General features: G+C 37.3%; 3 protein-coding genes across 10 annotated transcripts; all 3 read right to left on the reverse strand.

Moving 5' to 3' along the window:
- Positions 1-342: 342 nt before the first annotated feature.
- LOC112734966 (receptor-like protein 51) lies at positions 343-2,478 on the reverse strand. Its single transcript, XM_025784512.3, has one exon. It carries the CDS (start codon positions 2,135-2,137, stop codon positions 794-796), a length of 1,344 nt encoding a protein of 447 aa, XP_025640297.1. The 5' UTR covers positions 2,138-2,478; the 3' UTR covers positions 343-793.
- Positions 2,479-5,850: 3,372 nt separating this feature from the next.
- On the reverse strand, positions 5,851-10,485 carry LOC112734967 (cellulose synthase A catalytic subunit 8 [UDP-forming]). The gene is made up of 13 exons (XM_025784513.3): positions 10,049-10,485; positions 9,846-9,949; positions 9,716-9,767; positions 9,476-9,623; positions 9,096-9,377; positions 8,665-9,010; positions 8,413-8,550; positions 8,208-8,333; positions 7,902-8,114; positions 7,495-7,723; positions 7,204-7,403; positions 6,769-7,122; positions 5,851-6,687 (listed from the first exon to the last, which is right to left on the reverse strand). Exons 1-13 carry the CDS (start codon positions 10,224-10,226, stop codon positions 6,100-6,102), a joined length of 2,958 nt encoding a protein of 985 aa, XP_025640298.1. The 5' UTR covers positions 10,227-10,485; the 3' UTR covers positions 5,851-6,099.
- Positions 10,486-12,011: 1,526 nt separating this feature from the next.
- LOC112734969 (uncharacterized) lies at positions 12,012-17,639 on the reverse strand. Of its 8 annotated transcripts, none has more exons than XM_072229329.1 (12): positions 17,523-17,639; positions 17,049-17,246; positions 16,758-16,857; positions 16,271-16,332; positions 16,095-16,154; positions 15,231-15,290; positions 14,813-14,869; positions 14,175-14,217; positions 13,989-14,066; positions 12,778-13,105; positions 12,552-12,702; positions 12,012-12,446 (listed from the first exon to the last, which is right to left on the reverse strand). In XM_072229329.1, the coding sequence occupies exons 2-12, from the start codon at positions 17,193-17,195 to the stop codon at positions 12,357-12,359; spliced, it is 1,176 nt and encodes a 391-aa protein (XP_072085430.1). In that variant the 5' UTR covers positions 17,196-17,246; positions 17,523-17,639; the 3' UTR covers positions 12,012-12,356. The 8 variants fall into 8 exon arrangements, with proteins under 8 accessions (XP_072085430.1, XP_072085428.1, XP_025640300.1 ...); XM_072229327.1 differs by lacking the exon at positions 14,813-14,869 and adding an exon at positions 14,724-14,792 and having other exon boundaries at positions 17,523-17,540; XM_025784515.3 differs by lacking the exons at positions 14,813-14,869; positions 17,523-17,639 and adding exons at positions 14,724-14,792; positions 17,330-17,470.
- Between the last annotated feature and the right edge of the window lie 5,938 nt (positions 17,640-23,577).

Genomic DNA, 23,577 nt, shown 5'->3' on the forward strand with positions numbered 1-23,577 from the left:
ACATCATTAGCAAGCAATTCCCAGCTTGGCCTTAATTATGTCCCTCTTCTAATCAATTAAAAAACTTTGTTCCACCCATGTGATCAAAACTAAAAGGTTTCAAAATTTTTTTTACTAATAATTGTTATTAAGAATACAAAATTGAATAATAAATATAAATAAATTTATTTATAAAATCCTTTTCTTTTAGGATGTTAGTAAAATCCAACTTTAAAATAGCAAAACTGTTAAATAGTATACTCGAGCAAAAGAAAATAATTAGATATGATAAGCTCATCGACATTGGGTCAGAAATCAAAGAAGGGAAAAGCATGAGAAAATAATTCCAGCCGAAAACATGAATGATACACAATATTAATTTATTTATTCGCCTAGTATTCCATTCATGTAACTCGTAGCAATGCACAAGAAATTATTGAAAAACAAATAATGGAAGGAAAAAAAAAGCTAGTTCTGTGATGCACCCCTCCCTCCCTTTGGTTACAATCTCAATCAAGAACAATCACAAAATAGCCAAAATGAAAAGAATTGAGACATTAGCAATTTGACAACATAGAAAAAGAAACATATTGACATCAATTTAATGATTCTTCCTATCCTATTGGGTACCTTCCATACATTATCCACACCAAAAATAAATAAATAAATTCTTCCCCATTTTTTCATTTTCTCTGATCCAGCAATCGCCCCTCTTTTTGCAACCAATGTATAATTAATCAGTGCATTTTAACAAAAGCATCAGACTTAAATAAATAATAATTTCTCCTAACCTAAGTCCTTAAAACCAATAGCATCACCGACAGCACTTTGAGCACAAGATCAGGAAAACAATGAGGAAAACAATGGAAGAAAGAGCAATGGCGACACCAAGAACCACCTTGTTAGGACCATGATGGTGCTCTTTCTTGTGACTGGTATCATCATCGTCATCATAATCATCATCACTGCTATCATCCTCAGAAGAAGAAGAATCCTTTGATGGTGGAGGAGACATTGGCATCCCATACTTATCACAGGGAGCAATCCCAAGCTTCAATTTTGAAGAGAAAAGTGTGTGATTGTAACACAATTCGCTGTTCCCACCAACCTTAATCACTTGCAACCTCTTCATGAAACTGGAGTTGAAAGGTACAACCCCACGAAAGTTGTTGTTTGCAAGATTCAAGTACTTGAGGCTCTTCATCTCAGATATGAACTTTGGAATTGTACCGTTGAGCTTGTTTGAACTCAGATCCATGTGAATCAACTCTGGTATAGCTGATATAGAATCTGGGATTGACCCAGAGAATGAATTTGAGGCCAAAGAGAGATTTTTCAATGAAATCAAGTCACCAATGGAAGAGGGTATCTCACCCTTGAACCCATTGGAAGAAAGATTCAAAGTTTCAAGGCTATCAAGCATGGTAATGGAAGGCGGAATGCTACCCTTGAGCTGGTTACCGGACAAATCGATGTGGGTAAGGTTGGAATGGACGTGCTTTGGAAGAAAACCAGTGAGATTAGCATTGGAAATGGTTAAAGTTTTGAGCTTGTTCATGTGGGCAAGAATGACGTAGGGACCTGAGGCCTTGATTTGGACATTGGAGAGAGAGAGATCGGTGAGGTTTGAGAGGTGGGAGAGGGAGACGCCGGAGATTCTGTGGGGGCAATTGAGGAGGTGAAGGGTTTGGAGTGTTGGTGAGAGGGATTTGAGTGCTGTGGATGAGAGTGAAACGTAGCTTGAGCAGTTTGAGAGGCGGAGGGAGATGATGTGTCGGAAGGGTTTCGAGTTGTCGCAGGTGGTTGTGTTGTGAAGTGGTGTTGGGGAACATGGGTTCTTTGAGGTTGGGATGTTGAGGGACTCGAGTGCCCTCAGTTGCTTTGGATCAAGGGGTGATGAGGATGAGGATGAGGATGAGGGAGATGAAGGTGAAGTAGATGCCTTTGGTGAGGGTAATGGTGAAGATGTGGGTGAGGGTGAGGATGGTTTAGAGAAGGGTGAAGGTTTGGGGGAAGGTGATGGCTTAGAAGAAGAGGGTGAAGTTTTAGGGGAAGGTGAGGGTGTTTGAGGGAGTGGTGGAGAGGATGATGAGATGATAATGGAGGGGAAAAACAGGAGAATGAGAAGAAGTAATGGAATTGGTTGTGATGGTTCCATTGCTGTGAGGGTTTGGAACTTGGAAGTGAGTGTGTGTGTGATGGATGGTTTTGAAGTAAGTACAAAAATGGGGTTATACCGGAACTGTAACAAATATAGAATATTGGAAAATCAGCTTTGCTACAAATTACAGAGAGAAGATCGATGGGTCCTTGTCTCCTTGATATTCTTCTATTTAAATAACAACGGTCAAAATGGGAAAAAAAATGTTTAATTAATTAATCTTATGATTTGCCAATAACTAGTTCATGGCTATTTCTTTTTCTTTCTGTTGAACTGGTGCCAATGTTTAATGAACCGGAAAATGCAGGTAGGTGAGTTTTCTTCACCTACAATGCTGATCAAAGAGTTTTCCAGATACACATTATGTAATCAATTAATGGAGTTGGTTATGCTAACATTTGCAATGAGTAATGGTTGGTGGATTCAAGTGGCATTTGCTTGGGATAAGGGGTGAGAATAATGATAATTATAAGTTTATAACTAAGTTTTTTTTTTAATAAGCCGCAAGCCTACCTGAATTATAAGCAGCAATGCAGCAAGACAGAAGACTTCTAATAAACTTCATTTACTATAGAATAAAATAATATTAAATATAATAGATGATTATCATAATCTTGTGTTTCTTTGGTATAGTACGGTGCAAAGAATAATGCTTACTTCAAATCTGTGAAAACTGAAAAGTGAAGTTTATTGAATGTTAAAATATGGGGCGGTAAAAGGAACAGCCACAAAATAAGGCCAATCTCATAGTACTAGTTATTCACTTATTCTGTATCAAATTAGTACATGTACGTGTAACTTGCATTAGATAATATATAAAAATATATAAAAAATTTTTTGAATTTTTTAAATAAAAATATATATAGTAATTTTTATTATAAAAATTTTATAAAATTAATTAAATTTAAAATTTAATTATTTTTAATATTAAAAATAATAAAATCAATCATTATTAATTTTATTTATTTCAAAATATAACAATTACTTGTTAATATTAATATATAATTTATTATTAAATTGAAATATTTATATTAGAATTCTATTATTTTAAAGATTTTTTTTTAGATAATATTAGTAGTTGAATATGTAAATATTTTTTTATGATTTATAAGTAAAATTTTTAAACTCCCTTACTTTTATGTTAAAAGTAAGTTCAATCTAATATGAGATTAAGTTTGTTTTTGAATTATCTTTTTTATTATCATAGCGAAAAAAAAAACTATTATAGAAAACTGTTTTTGTTAAAATTTATGTGGTTTTATATTCTTGTATCATATTCATTATTAGAATCAAAGTAATATGATTAACATTGTTGTTTAACTTGAAACTTATCAATATATTTTCTTTATTTTTGTGTTGAAGTAACTGTATTTATACCTGAAAACGGTTTTATATTTTTTTTCTTAGTTTAAACACTTATCAAAACTGCTAAAGATAAAATGAATGCACAATTGAATACATAATATATTGCGACAACGATGATAAATTTATTAGTCAAAAGTAATTTACAATATTTTTTTTTAATTTTAAGATAGATAATAAAAATTTTACTAAAAAAAAATCGGATACAATTTATACTTACCTTTTATATATAAGCACAATTGAATATAATTACTCATGATCCCTACAAAAGAAAAATAAGCCAAAAACACGAATAAGAAGACCTATAACAGCCTTCATCGATGTTATTTCATCACACAATTTCTCAAATTAGAAATAAAATTAAACACGTAAAGAATATAATTTAAACATTGAGAAGACCAATATGTGAAGAATTATGAAAAAGTAACTTATATGAGTCTATGAGATAAAAAAGATATAATTATAATAAAAATTTATAAAAATTAAACTTAAATAAATAAAAAAATAGAAGAGATGGAGTATAATAACGAATAATAATATTATATAATTTATAAAAAAATTAAAGATTAGAAATAATGTATCATAAGAGAAAAAAAAAATATCGAATGAAAAAATAATTGATAAATAAATGAGATTCTCTTCTAGTATATATGACTTTTTATAATGAATAAATTATGAAAAAAATAGAATAAAAAAGAAGAAGAAATGAAATTGTATTTTTTTAATAAATTAAATAAATTATAAAGACATGTTAATAGAAATATTAGATTTTATATTAAATTAAAAAGAAAAATAATAATGAATAAAAATTTAAAATTTAAAATCAAAATATTTAAGGTAAACAAATAAAAAAAAACTTTTAATAATCAACGACTCAAATATTAGTGAGATAATAAATTAAATCAAATAACATATATTTAAATTAATTAAACTAAATAATTGATATAATAAATCAATTATAATTATTTGGCTCAATGAAGTAAATTAAATAAATAAAAAATATCTTATAAATATAACACGTGAAAATTATAATATTTAAAAAAATTATTAATTAAAATACATAAAATAAAAAATTAATGCAAATTAAAATAAAATTAATTTTTTTATCTCAGTCAAATTAAATAATTAAAATTGATTAATTATAATTAATACGATAAAATAAAATATTAAATAATTTTATATTTATCTCAATCAAATAAAATAAATAAAAAATATTTTAGTAACATGCCATGTCACTATGCTATTAATTTGAAAAAAATCTAATTTTAATAATATATAATATATTTTATTGAATATATTTTTTATAATAAATTTTAAATATTTAAAATTTATTAATTCTATACTTTTATATTAAATATTAATTATTTAATCATTTTTAACAATCAGACACCAAACTTTTAAACACTATAAAAAACACTATATAATAATATATTTGTCGGAATAATGGTATTTTACTATTTTCAACTAGATTATTTTATTTGTTGGTATTTTTATTTTATTTGCATCAGGTGGATCAGATGAGTGGAATCCAGCTCTTGCATTGGGTTCCCCTTTGCCATGTTTACTTCTTTTGGGGCTCAACCTTTGATGGCTTTGTTTTCTCTTTAAACTATAATTAGCTGCTGCACCTTTTTATCGTTCTCTCAAGATTGATAACTGGACTTCATTATCATGCCAACAAAATTATTTTATAAAATGAAAACCGAAGCATTTGTGTATTTGCCATATATATATATATATATATATATATATATATATATATATATATGTAAAACTTTTCTGCATGTGGAATCTATTTTTTATATATTAAAATTATTCTCCAAACAATTGATTAGGTGAAAACTCAGGTGAAGTCGACTTCACATGAAGTTGATACTGAGAGCCGTTAGATGATTTGACTATATTTTTATCTAACGCTCTCAGATATCAACTTCACGTGAATTCGACTGCACCTGAGTTTCCACCTTACTTATTAGTCATTCAAAGGAACCAAATACTCGAGCACATTGTGTAGTAGCAAAAACAATTCCTTTAATTTTTATTTCTTTTTTAAAGGAAATACTAGTAGCATCATTTTGGTTCCCTCATTCTTACGTTTCATTTGTTGTACTTGCATTCTTTATTTCTTCTATGGGAAGAAAAAGCACAATAACTAGATTTTATATGTAAGATTATAAGAAACACTTTGAAACTACGTCAATACTGCGTGGCATACTTTTAATTGACGTTTATTTGTCTCTTTTTTTCTACAAGCTTCTAAGGAGCGCATATCATCCATGCATGCATAGTGTAATAAATGCCCATTTCAATTGAACTCTTAATATTTCATGTACTAAGGTCCAATGATATAAATCTAAACTTTATCGCTAGAGCTTGATTATTTTAGTATAGTGATCCATCAAATTCAATACAGCACATCATATCATTGTATCAACAGTTAAACCAAGTCTAAGTTGAGATTATTGTGCAACTAACTTTACACTTTTGAATCTGTGTTTCAAACCTTTTAGCTATTAGTAAGCATGGACTAATTTTGAGGGCCCAAACCACCCAAAAAGCATAGTATAATGATAACAATTCTTGCTTGTAGTGGCTTGTTAACAATCAATAGCAACACAGGTATCAGCTAAGGTAGCATCGTCAATTTTGTTGACAAATGGATTGATCTTAACCCAAATTAGAGAGAAGACAGAGGCCAGCAAGACTGACCAGAGCACAACAATGGTTGGAGTGCGGTTTTGGCGACCCATGAGACCCTTTAGGAATGGATACAAATGGAAAATCACCCAGAAGGCAAAGAACACCTTCCCAAAGAGTGGTCCCCAAGACTCATAGCCTCCATTGAGTGCATCAGAGAATCCAGCAACAACACCAACCATGTTGATTATGATAAGTGTTGTTGGAGGAATCAAGAGTGTAGTCCACTTCACTATGTAGAGTTCTCCAAACTCTGTGTCCTCAGCAGCCTTTGCTGTCACTGTGAAGTTGGTATCAACACCAGCCAGCATCTTAAGTAGTCCTTGGAACACTGCAAACAGATGTGCTGAAACACCTCCTATCACCCAGAACTGCTCGTTTCGCCACAAATCTTCAATGGTAACACCGCTCCAACGCAGCTCCAGCACACTTGTCACTATAATGGACAGGAAAAGGCCAAGAAACAGAACACTTGCAACATTCGAAAGCTGGGATCAAACCAAATAGATGAGAATTATGCATTTAGTTATGTTTTAGACCAATAATAAGAAATATGAAGTAACTATTACCGTTGGTATGATGAATTTTCCAGTGAGAAGACAAATTGCTGGCAAAGTACAATAAGCAATGAGAGGAAGGGATGTGAATGGATAGACAATGGTGTTGATATATGCCATTCTCTGCAGCCATTTGAGACGGCCACCGGCGCATCCATACCAGAGGGGACAGTGCCTGCTTAGGAAAATTTCAATTGATCCAAGTGCCCAACGAAGGACTTGGTGCAACCTATCAGACAAGTTGATAGGTGCTGACCCTTTGAATGCAGGCCTCAAGGGCATGCAGTATATTGACCTCCATCCTCTGCATTGCATCTTGAACCCTGTTAAGATATCCTCTGTCACTGAGCCATAGATCCATCCAAGCTGAAACACACACAAACATACATTTTAAAATGTGAAGATGGTATGGACTCATTACAAAGATTATTAGCATTTAATCCAAACCTCTTTTCCCCAGTCAGTCTTCTCTTCATATCCACAGCTAATAACATGAATTGCCTCCTTGATCAGCATGGCAGGATCCGCAGATTCAGGAACCCCACCATTCTCCATTAGTGTTGATCCAATGAAAACAGTAGACAAGCCAAAAGTTTTCTCAAGACCTGTTTGTGAAAGCAGCACTGACCTCTCATCCTCATTATAATCTGCAAGAAGAAAAGAATCCAGTAGTGTCACTTAAGAAAGATTCTGCTGCATCTTTCTCTAGTACTTATTGACATAATTCGATGTGCTTACTGTCCATCTCCTTGAGATTACAAAGGGCAGCGCTAATTTCTGCCCTCTTTGCATCTCTACAAATATCAGAGACATCTTTGTTGGACTTTGATGGGCAGCAACAGCATGATGAAGATGGTAAGTTCGGCATGGATGGTGGGCTATAGCCATAAAGCGCTTGCCGGTTGAAAACACATCCAGTCCCCACATACACTGGTCCTTGAATGCCATCAAGTCCTTTCATATTAACCTGAAATGGATGATTATTAATAGAACATTCATTACATATGACAGTTAGAAACAACAGAAGGTGTTGTCTCCACAATTTTCAATTCTGCAAAAACTTGTTTGGTGAACTGACCACATAAGGAGATGACATACTTTGATTGAATCTAGGAGAGAAACTCTGTTCTTTTCTATGAACTTACATCAAAGAAAACTGTATTGCGATTGGCATATCGATCACTACGATCAATACCATCAAATCTTTGGGGGAACTGCACATAACACACGTCTCTACCAACTTCTGGGTCCATGAGAAAACACATTGCTTCCCGAACTGCTTTGCTGTTGTTAACATAGTGATCACAGTCAAGATTGAGAATGAAAGGAGCATTTGTGAGAACTGCAGATACTCTCACCTGCATAAACCAAACAAACATCAAGCACTATAAACTCTTAATGACTTTATATGAAATACTAATACTAATGGAAATTGAAGTATCTATCCATACCAGTGCATTTTCAGCACCAGCTTTCTTGTGGTGTTGATAACCTGGTCTTTTCTCTCTGGAAACATAAACTAGCCTAGGAAGTTCATTTCCTTCAGTGTCATGAGCACCGCTGCGTCCAAGGAAAACCTGGAGGTTTGAGGCAGCCATGAGAGTACAATATTAACATTCAGATTAAATTCATTACAGACAGAAACAATGGATATACCTGAATCATGCCAGGATGATCACGAGAGTTATTTCCCGGCCAAGGTGTTCCATCTTGCATAGTCCACCCTTCTTCGGGGATTTTCTGAGCCTTTGCTACCATAGCATTGACCCGTACTTTATACTCTTCATACTCTCTCTAATAGAATTGAAAGGGAAACATGAAGGTGTTGCTCTAAGATACTCAATTTGAAAAACAAAGAGATGAATGAATATAGTGTTAAGTGGAGTTACTCAATTTGGAATTCCTTACCTTAATTGCTCTACGTTCCTTCACAAAAGAAGGCTGCACTTTGTCTTTGAGGTAGTCAATCTTCTGAGAGAAGTAATATTCAGGTGCACGTGGTTCAATGGAAAACTTCTTGCAAAATGGCACCCACTTTCTTGCAAAGTCAGCTGTCTCCACCAGCGACTCAAACGTGAGCATGGACGCGCCATCATCTGATACATAACAGGACACTTTATCTACAGGGTAGTCGATGGCAAGGATAGAAAGCACTGTATTAGCTGTGATCAATGGTGGTTCCTTCAGAGGATCCACTGTACTGACAAAGAAATCAACAGCAGCAAGCTGGCAGGGTTCACCCTCTCTTTCAAACCTGAAATCACGGTATATAAGTGATCATCAACATCCAAAGTACAAAGCAGAATGTATTGAAACATTTAAGAACTTTGTGCATTAACCTTGCAGACAGGTTGTCAATAAAAGTTTGCCTATTGACCGGACACCATTTTGGGAACTGGTCTAACACCCAGGAAAATGCAAACCAGATCTCACAGATGATAGATGTCAGCCACAGAGGAAAAGCACTTTCAACAGGATTTGTAACCCTATAATGAAAGAAAAGACCCAAGATTATGAGTCGCATGATTATCACAATTCTGTATGGTGCCAGTTTGGATTTTGATATTGGAATCAGTACTGAAAGTGGCGCAGCCACAGCAGCAGCATCTCCCTCTGTTGGCCTGCAAAAGATCATAAATTCATGACAGTATGACATATATACAGAATCAAATTAAGCACCACTTCAGGTAAATTATTTTATGTTTCTCATTGAACTCACCGTTTATCTTCCATATGCTGTTGTGGTGGAATTGGGGCCTGATTTTCATCCTTAGGTGCAGCCTTTTTCTTCTTGCTCTTTTTATCCTTTCCCTTCCAGCTTTTCAATCTGCTTTTCCAGCTTGACTTGCCAGATTCATCATTTACTTCTACAAGATCAACAAAACCATATTGTGATGATGAAGGACCGTGAATTCTTCATAAGTTGCATAGAAAATGTAGCTAAGTCTATATCATTTACCATTATCCACGGCAGAGACTGAACTGAGGTGTCTAGCATGGAGTCCAACATCCTGCAGAATTTTCAGTGGTGTGGTTTGTCAGTGCAAATGTTAACAGCTTTTCCTCTAATAATTGCTATAACTCATTACCTGAGAACTACTGGGCTGGGAAGCCATTACGGAGTGATCTTCAGAAACCATTATAACATCATCATCTTCATCCAGAATATCATCATCATTGCCGTTTGTTCTTGCTATAAAAAATACAAAAGGAAACATATGTAAGGTGGGGAAAACGGCATGTATTGAACAAGTAAAGTGTGAAAGATTTTCTGAGACATGGGAAGGGTTACCTTGATAAGGAACACCACAGCTCAAGCAAGCCGTATGACCCTCATTGATTTCATGCTGAAAACAATCCTTGCAAATTGGGACAGCGCAGTGATGACAAGCCACAAACACTTCCCCATTATCATTAAGCCCCACTTGTTCCCCACAAATGTTGCATAGGGGAACACCAGACTCGGTCATTTTTCCAGTTCAAGGTCAGTATATCTGGCTGGTATTACTGCTCCTACTATAGGTTTTATATGGAAGAGCACAAAGCAATTGGTGTTGGCCATGTTGGGAGGATGGAGCATAGCAAGTAGTGTGTTGTTTTTGGAGGTTGAGGGGTTGGGATCTTGGTTTCAGAAAGAGAGGGATGAGATGAGAGGCAATGTCTGTTATGTTTGATGGAGCAGTTGACAGTTGCACGGCCTACTTCTTTAACTATAAGCCCCGCCAACACAACATTATAGATGATAGGAAAAGTATAGATAACCAACAAGATTTTTGAACAATGTGTAAATAATGTGAATTAATAGGGTTAAAAGAGTAAATTTAATTAGTAGCATTAAATTAGGGTGTAGTGTATTTTCATTTGATTGGTAGTTGTTCATGTTGTTCAAAATTTTCATTGTTCCCCTAGCACTCCCCTGATGATACTACTTGATAAAGATACTGCACTATCAGCATGCAAAGTTCTATATCAGTGGGTTCATTTGTAGCTATTGAAATGTACGTTCTGATTCTAACTTGTTCCAACGTCATATCCCTCAAATATTTAATGTCTATCAACTATGACATTACTTCTGCAAATTGTGAATACTAGAAATCAAGGTTGTTTGCAATGCAATGTAGTCCATTTAGGAAAATAACTCAATCTAAGGACTGTGTGTGTGCGTGTAAATATATAGAGTGATTGTGGAATAGAATTTAAAGTTTCTAGCACTTAAAAAAAAAATTAAAAGGATATAGCATGTTTTTTATCTCTAAAAGTAATGCATGAATAAAATAAATTATATAATATATTAAAACAAATTATAAGTAAAAATCATAATTTTTTACAATAAAATAATAAAATTGGATTGATTTAAAAATATAGATCAAAACTTGATTCAATCCATATAATTTGTTAGAAAAAATCCCAATTAAATTTAAATTTATTACAATTTTGATCGATTTCAATCTGAATTGAATTAGATAAGCGATTTGGATTTATATACTCCAATTAGAAATGATATTTTATACTTTTTACACAGGATCCACATAGATAATTAGTTTGGAAAATCTCTGTATAGAAATTAGGAAAGAGTCTAACATAAGTAAAATGATAAGGAGATCACTTTAATAAAGATATTAAAAATGTCTTTTTTTAAAGATGTTTATATGTGTCATTTTATTATTGGACATTTTTATTAAACCAGTTAATAATTTATTTTTTAATAAACCAGAACAAAATCGATTTATTATAGCAATAATAATAAACTCAATTATCTGCATTATAATTATTAGACCCGATTTGATCCGATCGAATTACACAATCTAAATCAAATATCTTTAAATTTTTTGATAAAAAAACAAATATATCTCTAACTTTTTTTTTACAGACATTTAAATCCCTAAAAATTTAAAAATACAATTAGATTCCCAAAAAAAATTGAATTTATTGTTATTTTTATAAAAAAAATTGATGTTATTCTAATTTGTTAAAAAATTCAAAAATAACCGGTTCATTAATACATTAATACGTCCAATAATAATGCAACACGTAAGCGTCTTTATAAAAAGACGTTTTACACATCTTTATGAAAATATCCCGATAAGATAATATCCAAGTATCAAGGTTCATTTCATTATTCATTTTAGTTTCTTTAGACACCGGAGAATAACTTGAGCTTGCTCAGTGCTCTGTTTTCACTTTTCACTAACAACCGGTCTAATATGATAATCTCAAATGTAGGAACAAACACGAAAATGAGCACGACGAGAACATCAAACAAAACAAGTTTTACTTCTAAACACAACAACTACAAATTATTAGTCTTGACGAGAAAACCAGCCTAAAAATCAAATGGATACATGAAAAAAGTTGACAAGTAGCATGAAAAACTGGAAGATAACAAGTACACATGAAACGACTTGGACCGTGTGGACAAGCAAAAGAATAGGTCATAGTGAACCTCAAAGCAGCAATATATGCAGGTATGCCTAGATTAAATCTCTGCTGCTTTTATGTTGTTTCGCGCCCAGGAACATGATCCTCTGAGTAATCTGTTACTGAAAGTTCTGATTGCTCTCCAGGATAATTCACAAAAGCCACTTTCATCCAGTTTTAGACTAAGTTACGGAATAGACCTTTACTGATTTAGATGTGTCACACACGACAAGGTTGTCTGTATCTGCTGGGACGGTACACAGTGAATTGACCTGCCAAAGAAGGTGTTTACATGAATGCACAATAGACATACTAAGCTGAAGAATAATAAGTAACCAGCATCAAAATTTTGTATGGAATCATCGAAGAAAACTCACTTTATGGCCTACATTGATGGTAGAGTGTAGGATATCATTGTTGTCGCCTATTCCAGAATCACGATAACTGGACCAATTCCATACCTTCACCAACTGATCATTTCCTCCGGATATTATGAACTTCCCTCTTTCCCCAAACAACGAAAATTCCCTGAGTTACCCATGAGTTAGGGGGCAACTGACAAGCGAATATAGTCTTTACTACGATGATAAAGATTTGACTTACAGGCAAGAAACAGCTGCAGTATGGCCACCCAAAGTGTAATCCAAATGCAACCTCCTATTTCCGTTTTGACCTGCATCCACATTACTACTTGAACTGGTACCATCCTTTGATCTTGATTGAGATCCTTTTCGTGAATTTGACGAGCTCTTTGACCTATTAGCAGCAATTTCAGACTCAATATTAATCACACTAACAACTCCATCTCCCCTTGCAACAGCACAGATCTTATCTGATTTATCTAGCATGTCAACTTCTGGAACAGCTATTGCATAAACAAAAGCAGGATTGACACACTGGCCAGTGTTGCTACTGTTTGCCTCAAGTGAACCTGCAGCAAGAAGGGGCAGAAAGATTGAGTAGCGTTCTTTCCCTTTCATTTATTTTGTCTTTCATTATATATTACTCATCATTTTTTTGGGTATACATATCCATGATTGAGTAATTTAAAAAGAGAAAAAAGCCACCATATAAAAATATTCAAATCAACCATGAAAATAAAATCGGCAAGAAGATCATTAGAAAGCATTGCATGGAGTGGCATTATGCATGTATGCCTAACTACAGAGATGACTTTTTGCTTCTTCAAATTTAAAAAACTACTTGTTTCTGACTTGCATTCTCTAAAGTCAGTAGTCACTAATTCATGTTTCACTTCATTAAATTAAAATGTTTTTAAAACAGCCTAACCTTCCATTCATGGTTAAGGTCAAGATTTTGAACGGAGTCAAAAGCAATAGTTACACTTGAGCTTTCTTATTCTGCAGCATTTCTCAACCAAAAATGAGCAGAAGCATATTAGAACTAGCATCAAGTAAGATAAAAGAACTATGCCCCCAGACATAGATTTCAGTATGAATTTCAGTCAATAAATTGTATATTTCTGAAAATGAACTTGGGTTAAGTATTAGAGATATGACAAGGAAAAGAAAATGGTCCTGGGTATAAGAAAGCCATTCATTCTCTCCACTCTCCACTCTCCACTCTCCACATACCCAAATGAACTCGCTTATTCTCCCTACCTGCGTAATATCCTCCACCCTATAGAAAACCTTGCTTGTTAAAATCTTCTTGTTGATAACAAGGCATGAGGAGATTTATGTCATTGCCAAAATCAACAAACACAAAAGAAGGCTCTATAAAATAGTTAAAGTCATTTTAGGCAAAACTTAAATTAATAAGTACAGAGTTAGACATTATAAGGAAAAACATACCAAAATCCACAACTTTGTGTGATCGCCCTTTGGAGAAGTCCCAAATCAATAGCAAAGAATCAAGACCTCCACTAATTACTGCCAAAGAACAAAAGTTGAAGTCAGATTTCCATAGATATGAAGGGGGAGGGAGAAACGATAGATTTATTCATATAAGGGTAAAAGAGAAAGAACAAAGATAAGTACCTTCATACGATCTCCAAGGAAGAAATTGCACCGTGTTACATATCTACCACATAAAGTCAAGGCGAAACAAACAGTAACAGGATAAATAGATTATAGGGTAAAGTATTGTTTTAATTCCTAAAGTTTAGTCTAAGTCCTAATTATGTCCCTAACGTTTGAAACCTCCTATTTTGTCCCAAACATCTTATTTTGTTCTATTTTAGTCCTCTGGTCAAAATTAAAATTTTCTCTTCCAGAAACACCCCTTTCTTCCATTATCATCTTCTTCTAGGCAATGACAACAATCATAATTGTGGTGACCGTGGTGGTAGTTGTAGTGATTTGAGAGTGAAATTTGTTGAAGAATAAGAGAAAGAAGAAGATAATAATAGAGGGGAAAAGGTACTTTTAGAATAAAAACAATTAATTTTGACTACAAGACTAAAATAGGGTGACATAAGACATTTGAGGCAAACAATAGAACGTTTCAAACGTTAGGGACGAAATTAGAACTTAGCCGCAAAGTTAGAGACTATAACAGTACTATAATGTAATATACAAGGAACAGACCAAAAGTATAAGTAGCTTAAACACAAAACTCCAGATCTGCATAATTAGCATCCATGTTCCGAAGCACCACTAGGAATCAAGAAGGATACAGATGTATGACCAGCTCGTAGAGTTTTATAGAGGCATGGCTGGCGAATGTCAATAATCTTTCAAAGACAATTTCAATCAATAATGAAAGGGATGAAATTAGAAGCATACAGAATAAAACAAATAATATATCAAATTAGAATGGAAAAAGAAATTAGTTTTAAATCGTAAATGTGATTTCCATGTTCTCAGGAAAGTATAACCTAACTTTTATGTTTTTGTTTAATGAGAGAATAGAGTAAGAAAACTTGGTGAATGTCACCAACAGGAAATCAAAGAAATTTCAGGTGTCCAAACTCCAAAGGTCATGATGATCCCAATCAAAGTACCAAATATGAAAGGATAGCTCATAACAACTGATATATGTGGTATTGCATAGGAGAAATCAGACAGTACATGTTGAATAAATATGAAGCATACCTTCACCTCACCACTATCATCAGCTGCAGCAAGAAATGAGGATTTCAAGTTGCATACAACCTGCAAGACCATGAAAAATTGAACCATAAGGCCACTCCTTAACAAATGAAAGTGCACCTCCAGCTTTTTTTTTTCTTTTAAAAAAAGGAGAGAGAAAAGAGAAAGAAGGGGGGGGGGGGGAGGGGGAGGGGGAGGGGGGAGAAAAGAAAGAAAGAAAGTGCACCTCCATACAAGGAATCAAGGATAGCAGGATCAGTTTGTATTATAGCAGAATGGAAGAATGTGCAAGCAAATATTAGTTCAGGTATAATGCTGCAATCCAATTTAACGATTCAATAGTTTGTGTAGATCAAGAAACCACAGAACCAAATTAGTGTTCACAACAATGATTAAAATCCATTTCAAAATCTCATGCAAGAAAGCCAAGAGACAAACATGGCATCTCAAATAAACACTACACTTAACATTTCTCAGCTACATGTTGTGAAGTAGTGTCTACAAATACACCACAATTCATTTTATATTAATTTTTCTATTTACCACTTGTCCAACTAAATGACTTGGCATTTATAAAGCTTAGGAGAATTTGACAAATATTTGCAAGAGAAAACACTAGAATAAGAAACTGATGGGAAAATTATGATGGTAAAATGCTGAAATAGGTGAGGCAAAACCATGAAAATGTTACATTATTCATTCAGCCTTTTACATTAACCTGTGTTATGCAAGCATTTATTTACAGGTGGGAAATCAGATATATAAGACACAACGTTTCATTTTCACATGCCAAGAGAGCAGCAGAAACACTCAATAAGATCAAGAAAATGCATAGCAATATAACTGAATACAAGTCATACTGTTTACCTTGTTTATCTCCTCTTTGTTATAATTATAATTCTCCAGTGGCTTCCATTCTTTTGTGGCCTTCAGCAGGACAGAACATGATATACAGGGACTCAGTATAGAAAGTGGAACACAGAAGAGTGTATGATTTTGTAAAACTGGAAATCAAGCCTCTTTGTTGCCCATAAATTGCTTACCAGACGCACATCAAAACACTTGATTTCTGTTCCTGAGGAGGCATAAATCATATCTTCATTCCCTGTTCTCAAGCAAAAGTACTTTTGTCAGCTAAAAAATATTTTACTTCTTAGGGAATATGAAGTGTTAGTTAATGGTGTAGGAGTTATCAAATTTAGGATCACAAACATGTTGACAGGCTGTTCATAAAAGAAGTTATATTGGAAGCCCTCAATGAAGACTATCAAGCCAAGAATACATATGAAACCGCATGATTTATCTTTCAAGCTGCCACTAAGTTCCTGTATCATTAATCTTTGAGTGAAGGTATTAACATGTTATTAGTGTAAAGATGCACCACCAAGCACAACTATTTGCAATCAGTAAAAGATTAGTTAATCACTTTTCAGCTTGAAAGAAAGAGTTTATGACTAGAATCCCTTGTGAAACAGATACTAAAACAAATATTAAGAACAAATGACATTTAAAAGAAGAAAATGGTCTCACCAGTCTTGAAACACAAGGAAGTGACGGGTTCCACGCTAACATCCATAACCAGTCTCGCCACATCTTTGCACCGCATGTCAAACCAGCAAACACGACCATCCTTTTATTTCAATATTTTCAATTAAGAAACAGATAAAAATCAATGCGTTGAATCAGAACAAAACAGTTAAATTTAAAGCAACATGACGAGGAATCAGACATGACATAGCATATATTAAAAGGAAGCGTTATGAACCCTAGTTACGCAGCCACACGTGCAAGTCTTGGTAAGAGAAGGAAAACAGAAAGAACCTCGCCGGAGGTGACGATGACACGTGGCCTGTCACGTGAGGCAATACAGGAGGTAGTGCAGTCCTTGTGTCCTTTCAGCCGCCGAGGCTTACTATGCTTATCTGCCACCGCCGTTGCAGCTGCCTCCGATGACTCCGCCTCCGCCATCGACGGCCTACGTTACTTTGATGGCGGTGCTTATTATGCTGAACCTGTTAGCTGTATTGGAAGAGAATCACGTTGGGAATAGAAAATGGAAGCAGAATTTAATGTTGGGATAAAAATAACACCAAAGCAATTACATTTAAACTTTCATTATTCACAATATAACAAAACAATTTCGGGTTCCACTTTCTTATCTTTGATAATATATATATATATATATATATATATAACAAAACAATCTCCAATTATATACTAACAATTCACAATTATAAAATTTTGATACTCTCTAAAGAGTAAAGAGTGATTTTCCTCATTTTCAATAGTTAACACCTAATAGATTCACGATTTGATGGGTCCATGATCCGCACGAATAATAAAGAAATTTAAATAGTTGGCGGAAACTTTCAGACAATTAGACCCAAATGGAAGGGTCTATCCGATGAAAAAGAATAAAGGAAAAGAATATACCTCTTTCTATAGATACGTTACTACGATTCTATGTTACTACAATCCTAATTAGTTGTCTCATCGTACGAATTCTTACTTTGGTATCGGAGTGTCTTTACAGGTGGCCCCACCCGCCGACCAACCGATGACTCGCAGGCGCAACATCTCATCTCAACCTCACATTCAGGTCCCGATCTTCATCCCCAACACTTCCTCACCAACCGATTCAACGAACTCACAAAAAAATAGCATTGTTTACGGGGACCTGACGCGAGTTGATTATGGAAGCTTTCTTCCACCCAGAGGACAAGCTAGGAGAGGGTGGGGACAACGAATGCCAAGGGGGTCGCCTCATGAGTAGGGTGAGCACGGGAACCTCTCGGAGGCACCGACAAACCCCCTCTGGCCAAGACAACTCCCATGACCGGTCTCCAGAGAAGTGTCCCTTCGGGGGTACCGGCAGCGACAACTCTCAGATCATGCAAGAACTCAGATACAAGGTCCAAAACCTCGAGAAGAAATTGGCGGCGAGAGACCGCTACCACCCCAATCACAGCCGAAACTCCCGCTCATGCGAGCCATTCTCGCACTCGGTCTCCGTTGAGGAGATCGGAAGAGCGGCGGTAAGACGAGGAGAAGGATGATGGGTACGACCAGACTGACGGTCACACCCTCCTCCACCTCCAAGATAAGTCGAAGGATCAGGATCACAGGGAAGAGCAGAAAAGAAAACGCCGAGATCCCGTCGTGATCGGCGCTACTCATTTTCACTCCTCCATCCTCAAAATCTGACTACCTAAGATTTTTTATAAGTCAAAGGACATGAGATACGATGGTGCCAAAGACCCGCAAGAGCACATCACGGCCTTCGAGGTAGAATGAATCTGGATGGTGTAGGAGACGCGATCATGTGCTGCGCTTTTCCCGTAAAGAAAACAAGAACGGGAGGAAACAAGAACCTCTATTGTGACTACTACAAGGGATTTGAACATAAGACACATAATTGCTTCGACTTGAAGGATGCATTGGAACAAAGTATCCGAAAAGGGAAACTGAGTGAGTTTTCGCGGTTCATTCGGGAACCGAAGAGAAAGGAAAGGGAGTGTTCCGAGGAAGATCGTGCCCAGGTGGTCAAGCCGAAGCAAGACCCCCTAGAGAACTCGGACTCCACCCCTACGGTGGTAGTGAATGTAGTGGTTGGCAGGGACACCCCACCAAAGTCGAAGTCTGCAGCACGGAAAGATGCCAAGATACTTGTCGTGGTAGCTGGGGAGAGGCTTTCAACCAGAGAGCACCCGGAAATATCTTTCGGCCTAGGAGATCGGTGGTGCGACGACCTCCCGGAGGACCCGCCCATGGTGATCACAGCAAGAATCGGGACAGGCTTGGTCAAGTGAATTTTAGTCGACACAGGAGCAGACTCGAACATCATGTTTTGAAATATGTTCGACACCATGGGATTGAAGGAAAGCAACCTCAAGGATCACCATCACGAATTCGTAGGATTAGATGACAACTACATCAAGTCCGACGGCTCCGTTGTTCTGCCAATCCGTGTGAGTTCTAGGGCAAGCAAAAAATCCACAATGGCTGAGTTCGTAGTCCTGAGAGACTCCATGGCGTACAACGTCATCCTTGGAAGGAGAACAATCAACGACCTGCTCGTAGTCATTTGCATGAGGCTATTAACGATGAAGTTTGTGGCAGATGACGGGTCAGTAGGGATGATACGAGGAGACATGGAGATGGTTGTCGCTTGTGATAACGCCAGCTTTTCCTTACGAAAGAGGTTTAAGGAAGCAGTCGGTGTGTTCTTGGCAGATCTAGACGCTAGGATTGACGAGCAAATGAGGCACGAGCCCTAGGGCGACCTGGAAAAGTTTCGGGTAGGTGAAACAGAAGACGAATTCACATTCGTGAATCGCAACCCACCCTATGAAATGAAGGGACCTCTGATCGAAAGCTAATGGAGACCTCTTTGCTTGGACTCCAGCCGACATTCCCGAGATAGACCCAGATTTCATGTCCCACCGGCTGGCCGTGAGATCGGAGGTGAACCCTGTCGCGCAGAAGAGAAGGAAGATGTCGTCGAAAAGAGCAAACGAAGTAGCCAAGCAAACAACTAGTTTGTTGGAAGCTGGTTTCATCAGGGAACTATACTACTCCACATGGCTCTCGAATGTGGTTCTCGTGAAAAAGGCAAACGGAAAATAGAGAATGTGCGTGGACTACTCGAACCTTAATAAGGCTTGCCCAAAGGACTCATTTTCCCTCCCCAACATAGATGCCATGGTGGAGGCAGCGGCAGGATATAAGTTTTTGAGTTTCATGGACGCTTACTCGGGATACAATCAGATCCCAATGCACCAACTGATGAGGATAAAACGGCATTCATAATGCCAGGGGGAATGTATTGTTACAAGGTCATGCCGTTCGGCCTGAAAAATGCGGGGGCAACCTACCAAAGGCTGATGAATAAAGTCTTCAAGGACCACATAGGTAGGTCGGTAGAAGTCTATGTCGACGACATGCTAGTCAAAACGGCCGAGCTGGATAGTCTGGTAGCTGACCTATAGGTCATCTTCAACTCCCTTCGTAAACACAATATGAGGCTGAATCCCTTGAAATGTGCTTTTGCCATGGAAACAGGAAAGTTCTTAGGATTCATGATCACCAACACCAAGAGGGGGTAGAGGCTAACTCGGACAAATGCGAAGCACATGACAAGCCCCAGGTGTGTAAAAGATGTGCAAAGACTAGCAGGGAGGCTGACAGCCTTATCCCGCTTCCTCGGCGCGTCGGCTGCTAAAGCATTTCCATTCTTCAACCTGATGAAAAAGGGAATGACCTTTGAATGGGGCCCATCTTGCGATGAGGCCTTTAACCATTTTCAGAGGATCTTGTCGGAGCCATCAGTTTTCGAAAAGCCAAAAGAAGGGGAGTCCTTATACCTGTATCTAGTAGTAATAGAGGAAGCTTTGGCTACCACTTTAGTATGAGAGGAAGGCAAACAACAGCAACCCGTGTACTTCATAAGCAAAGTGCTCCAAGGGGTGGAGTTGGGATACACGAGGCTAGAAAAGGTGGCTTTCGCTTTGTTGGTATCCTCCCGGAAGTTAAGGCAATATTTTCAGGGACACCCGATCATGGTGAGAACCCGACCTAGTGGGGAGGATGATGGCTTGGGCAATAGAGTTGTCTCAATACGACATTCAATATGAGTCCCCGTCACACCATCAAAGCTCAGGCAATGGTCGACTTCTTGGTAGAGGTGGTCGGCGAACCTCCCGAGGCCCTGAACACACGGTGGAAGCTCTTTGTTGACAGAGCATCCAACCAAGCGTTTTGGGGGCTGGGATAATATTAAAAAGCTCAGAAAGAATGAATTATGAGCCATCCATCAAATTTGAGTTTCCAGTCTCCAACAATCAGGTAGAGTACGAAGCCATGATTGGGGGCTTAATACTAGCAAAAGAGGTGGAAGTAGCAAGGCTTGAAGTCAACAGTAACTCCTAGGTGGTAACGGCCCAGGTAAATGGGACATACCAAGCTCAAGACCCACTACTCAGAAGTACTTAGAAAAAACCAAACACTTGTGCAAGGACTTTGAGGAGGTGATTGTCCAGCATGTAACCAGGAAAAGGAACGCTGGAGCTGACCTCTTATCGAAGTTGGCCAGTACCAAGCCCGGAATGGAAAATCGGTCTTTCATCCAAGGCTTGGTGAAGGAGCTGTCGGTGGCCCTGTGCTTGGTCCAGAGCCAGGAGGAACCACCTTCTTAAATCGAGCCGATCCAACAGTTCCTTGAAAAGGGAGACCTGCCGAAAAACACGGAAGAAGCTAACGTTGTGAGAAGAGAAGCCGCCAAGTATACGGTGGTACAAAGTCAACTGTATAAGAGAGGGCTCAACCAACCTTTGCTTAAGTGTTTGTGGCTCGAGAAGACGGAGTATGTCTTGAAAGAGGTACACGAGTGATGTTGTGGACACCACATTGGAGGAAAGTCCTTGGCCCGGAAGCTTGTCAGAGCTGGTTATTATTGGCCCACTATGATAGCCGATGCTACGTTGCTAGCAAATATGTGAAGAAGTGCCTCAGATGCCAAGAAAATGCAAACTTCCATAAGGTGCCGGCAGAAGAGCTGACCTCCAACATGGCCTCCCGACCTTTCTCCTAGTGGGGAATTGATGTGTCAGGCCCATTTTTGACGGCCCCATGACAAGTCAAATACCTAATCGTGGCCATTGACTACTATATCAAGTGGGTAGAAGCAGAGCCATTGGTGAGTATATCATCCGCAAATTGTTAGAAATTTTTGTGGAGGCAAGTGATCGCCAGGTTCAGAATTCCTAAGATCGTGATATCGGATAATGGAACACAGTTCTCCGATAAGAAATTTGGAGAGTTCCTATCAGGTCTTGATATTAAGCAAAGGTTCTCCTCTGTGGAGCATCCTCAGAGCAACGAGAAAGCAGAGGCGGCGAACAAGGTCATCCTGAAAGGGTTGAAAAAGTGCTTGGAGCAAAGGAAAGACCTGTGCGCAGACGAGCTAGCCTTGGTCTTACGGTCTTACAGAACAACACCACAGTCTGCTACGAGGGAGACGCCTTTCTGGCTCACCTACGATGTAGATGTCTTAATTCCTGTCGAAATAGGAGAACCCAATCCAAGTCTATTGCTGGGAGGAGGCGACGAGGAGAGCGGAAAAAACCTGGTAGATGAAACCAGGGTAATGGCGCATTTGTCAGAAGTAGTACTAAAGCAAAGGTTGGCACTACGCTACAATCGCAAGGTATTAGCAAAAAATTTGAATTGGGAGACCTGGTACTGCGGAGCAGCAACATCGGCCCACCGACTCTGGGAAAGAAAAACTGTCCCCCAATTGGAAAGGACCTTACAGTGTGAAAGAGGTGCAAGGTAAAGATGCGTACAAGCTAGATCGACTAGACAGAAAGGAGGTATCGAGGACATGGAATGCCGGGAACCTCGGGAGATTCTACTCCTAGACGCCCAAGCGACCTTTCGATCACGCTTTGGTTATTTTTCTTCCTTATATCTTGTGTCCATTTTTATTTACTTTGTTTTAGTCTTGCAAACCTACTTGTACTGTATGGTATATAAAGGAAGGGGTACTCTTTCCCCTTACCATCAGCACGGAACGACAGCAAGGGATTTTGATGAGACCCATGTTTTAAAATCACTTGTACTTTGCTTAGAAAATTATTGCCAAGTTATGACTACAGCTTCCCTAGATTGATCAACCCGGAAGCCCCCTACGCAACGACACAAGGATATCCATCGAAATACGGCTGAATGACCAAATAAACACAAACGAGAAGTGAATAAACAGCCAAAAACGATTAAACATGCAAATAAATCTACAAGTTCATAGTACAAATCCACAAAGCCCATAAGTGAGAGTTCAAAAGGGCAACACATTGGCCCAACAACAAAAAAGAGTTTAAAATTACAAGCAAGAGAAGCTTCATTACAAATTCAAAGCGAGCTACTTCCTCGGTATGTCGACAATCTTGTCGTCCTGAATCATTTTAAAAGCACCAACAGCAAAGGTGTCGAAGTAGGGGTCAAGCAGCGAGACCAGGACCTTGATCGCCTCCTCCGTAGCAGTTATGGCATCCCGGGCATCCTTGATGATCTCTTTGTTCTTTTTCTCCATCACAGTAAGAACTTGTCCCGGACTGGAGCTAAATTTACTCTTCTTAGGGTTAGGAATCACAATTACTTCTTCCTCCTCAACCCGAGTAGTCGAAGATTGCTCAGCTGCTACCACTTTGCTGAGGTCAACCACCCCAACAATGTAGCCTATATTCAGTCTCCATCACAACAATGACGAAATTTCACTATCTTTCAACAGAATTATATTCATCAATTCTCTCTAGGATCTACCCAATCCTATCTGGGACAAGTCTAGATTCTA

Source organism: Arachis hypogaea, chromosome 20 (assembly GCF_003086295.3).
Source record: "Arachis hypogaea cultivar Tifrunner chromosome 20, arahy.Tifrunner.gnm2.J5K5, whole genome shotgun sequence".
Classification (NCBI taxonomy): Eukaryota; Viridiplantae; Streptophyta; class Magnoliopsida; order Fabales; family Fabaceae; genus Arachis; species Arachis hypogaea.

Excerpts from the sequence above, each read along its gene's own strand:
- LOC112734966 (XM_025784512.3), bottom strand. The coding sequence starts at position 2,137 with ATGGAACCATCACAACCAATTCCATTACTTCTTCTCATTCTCCTGTTT.
- LOC112734967 (XM_025784513.3), bottom strand. The coding sequence starts at position 10,226 with ATGACCGAGTCTGGTGTTCCCCTATGCAACATTTGTGGGGAACAAGTG. Across the intron at positions 8,115-8,207 it reads CTGGTGCTGAAAATGCACTG|GTGAGAGTATCTGCAGTTCT; the intron begins GTATGGATAGAT and ends TGGTTTATGCAG. Across the intron at positions 7,404-7,494 it reads TAATCTCAAGGAGATGGACA|ATTATAATGAGGATGAGAGG; the intron begins GTAAGCACATCG and ends TTCTTCTTGCAG.
- LOC112734969 (XM_072229327.1), bottom strand. The coding sequence starts at position 17,195 with ATGGCGGAGGCGGAGTCATCGGAGGCAGCTGCAACGGCGGTGGCAGAT. Across the intron at positions 14,218-14,723 it reads TTAAGCTACTTATACTTTTG|ATATGTAACACGGTGCAATT; the intron begins GTCTGTTCCTTG and ends TTTATGTGGTAG. Across the intron at positions 12,703-12,777 it reads ACTGCAGCTGTTTCTTGCCT|GGAATTTTCGTTGTTTGGGG; the intron begins GTAAGTCAAATC and ends TGGGTAACTCAG.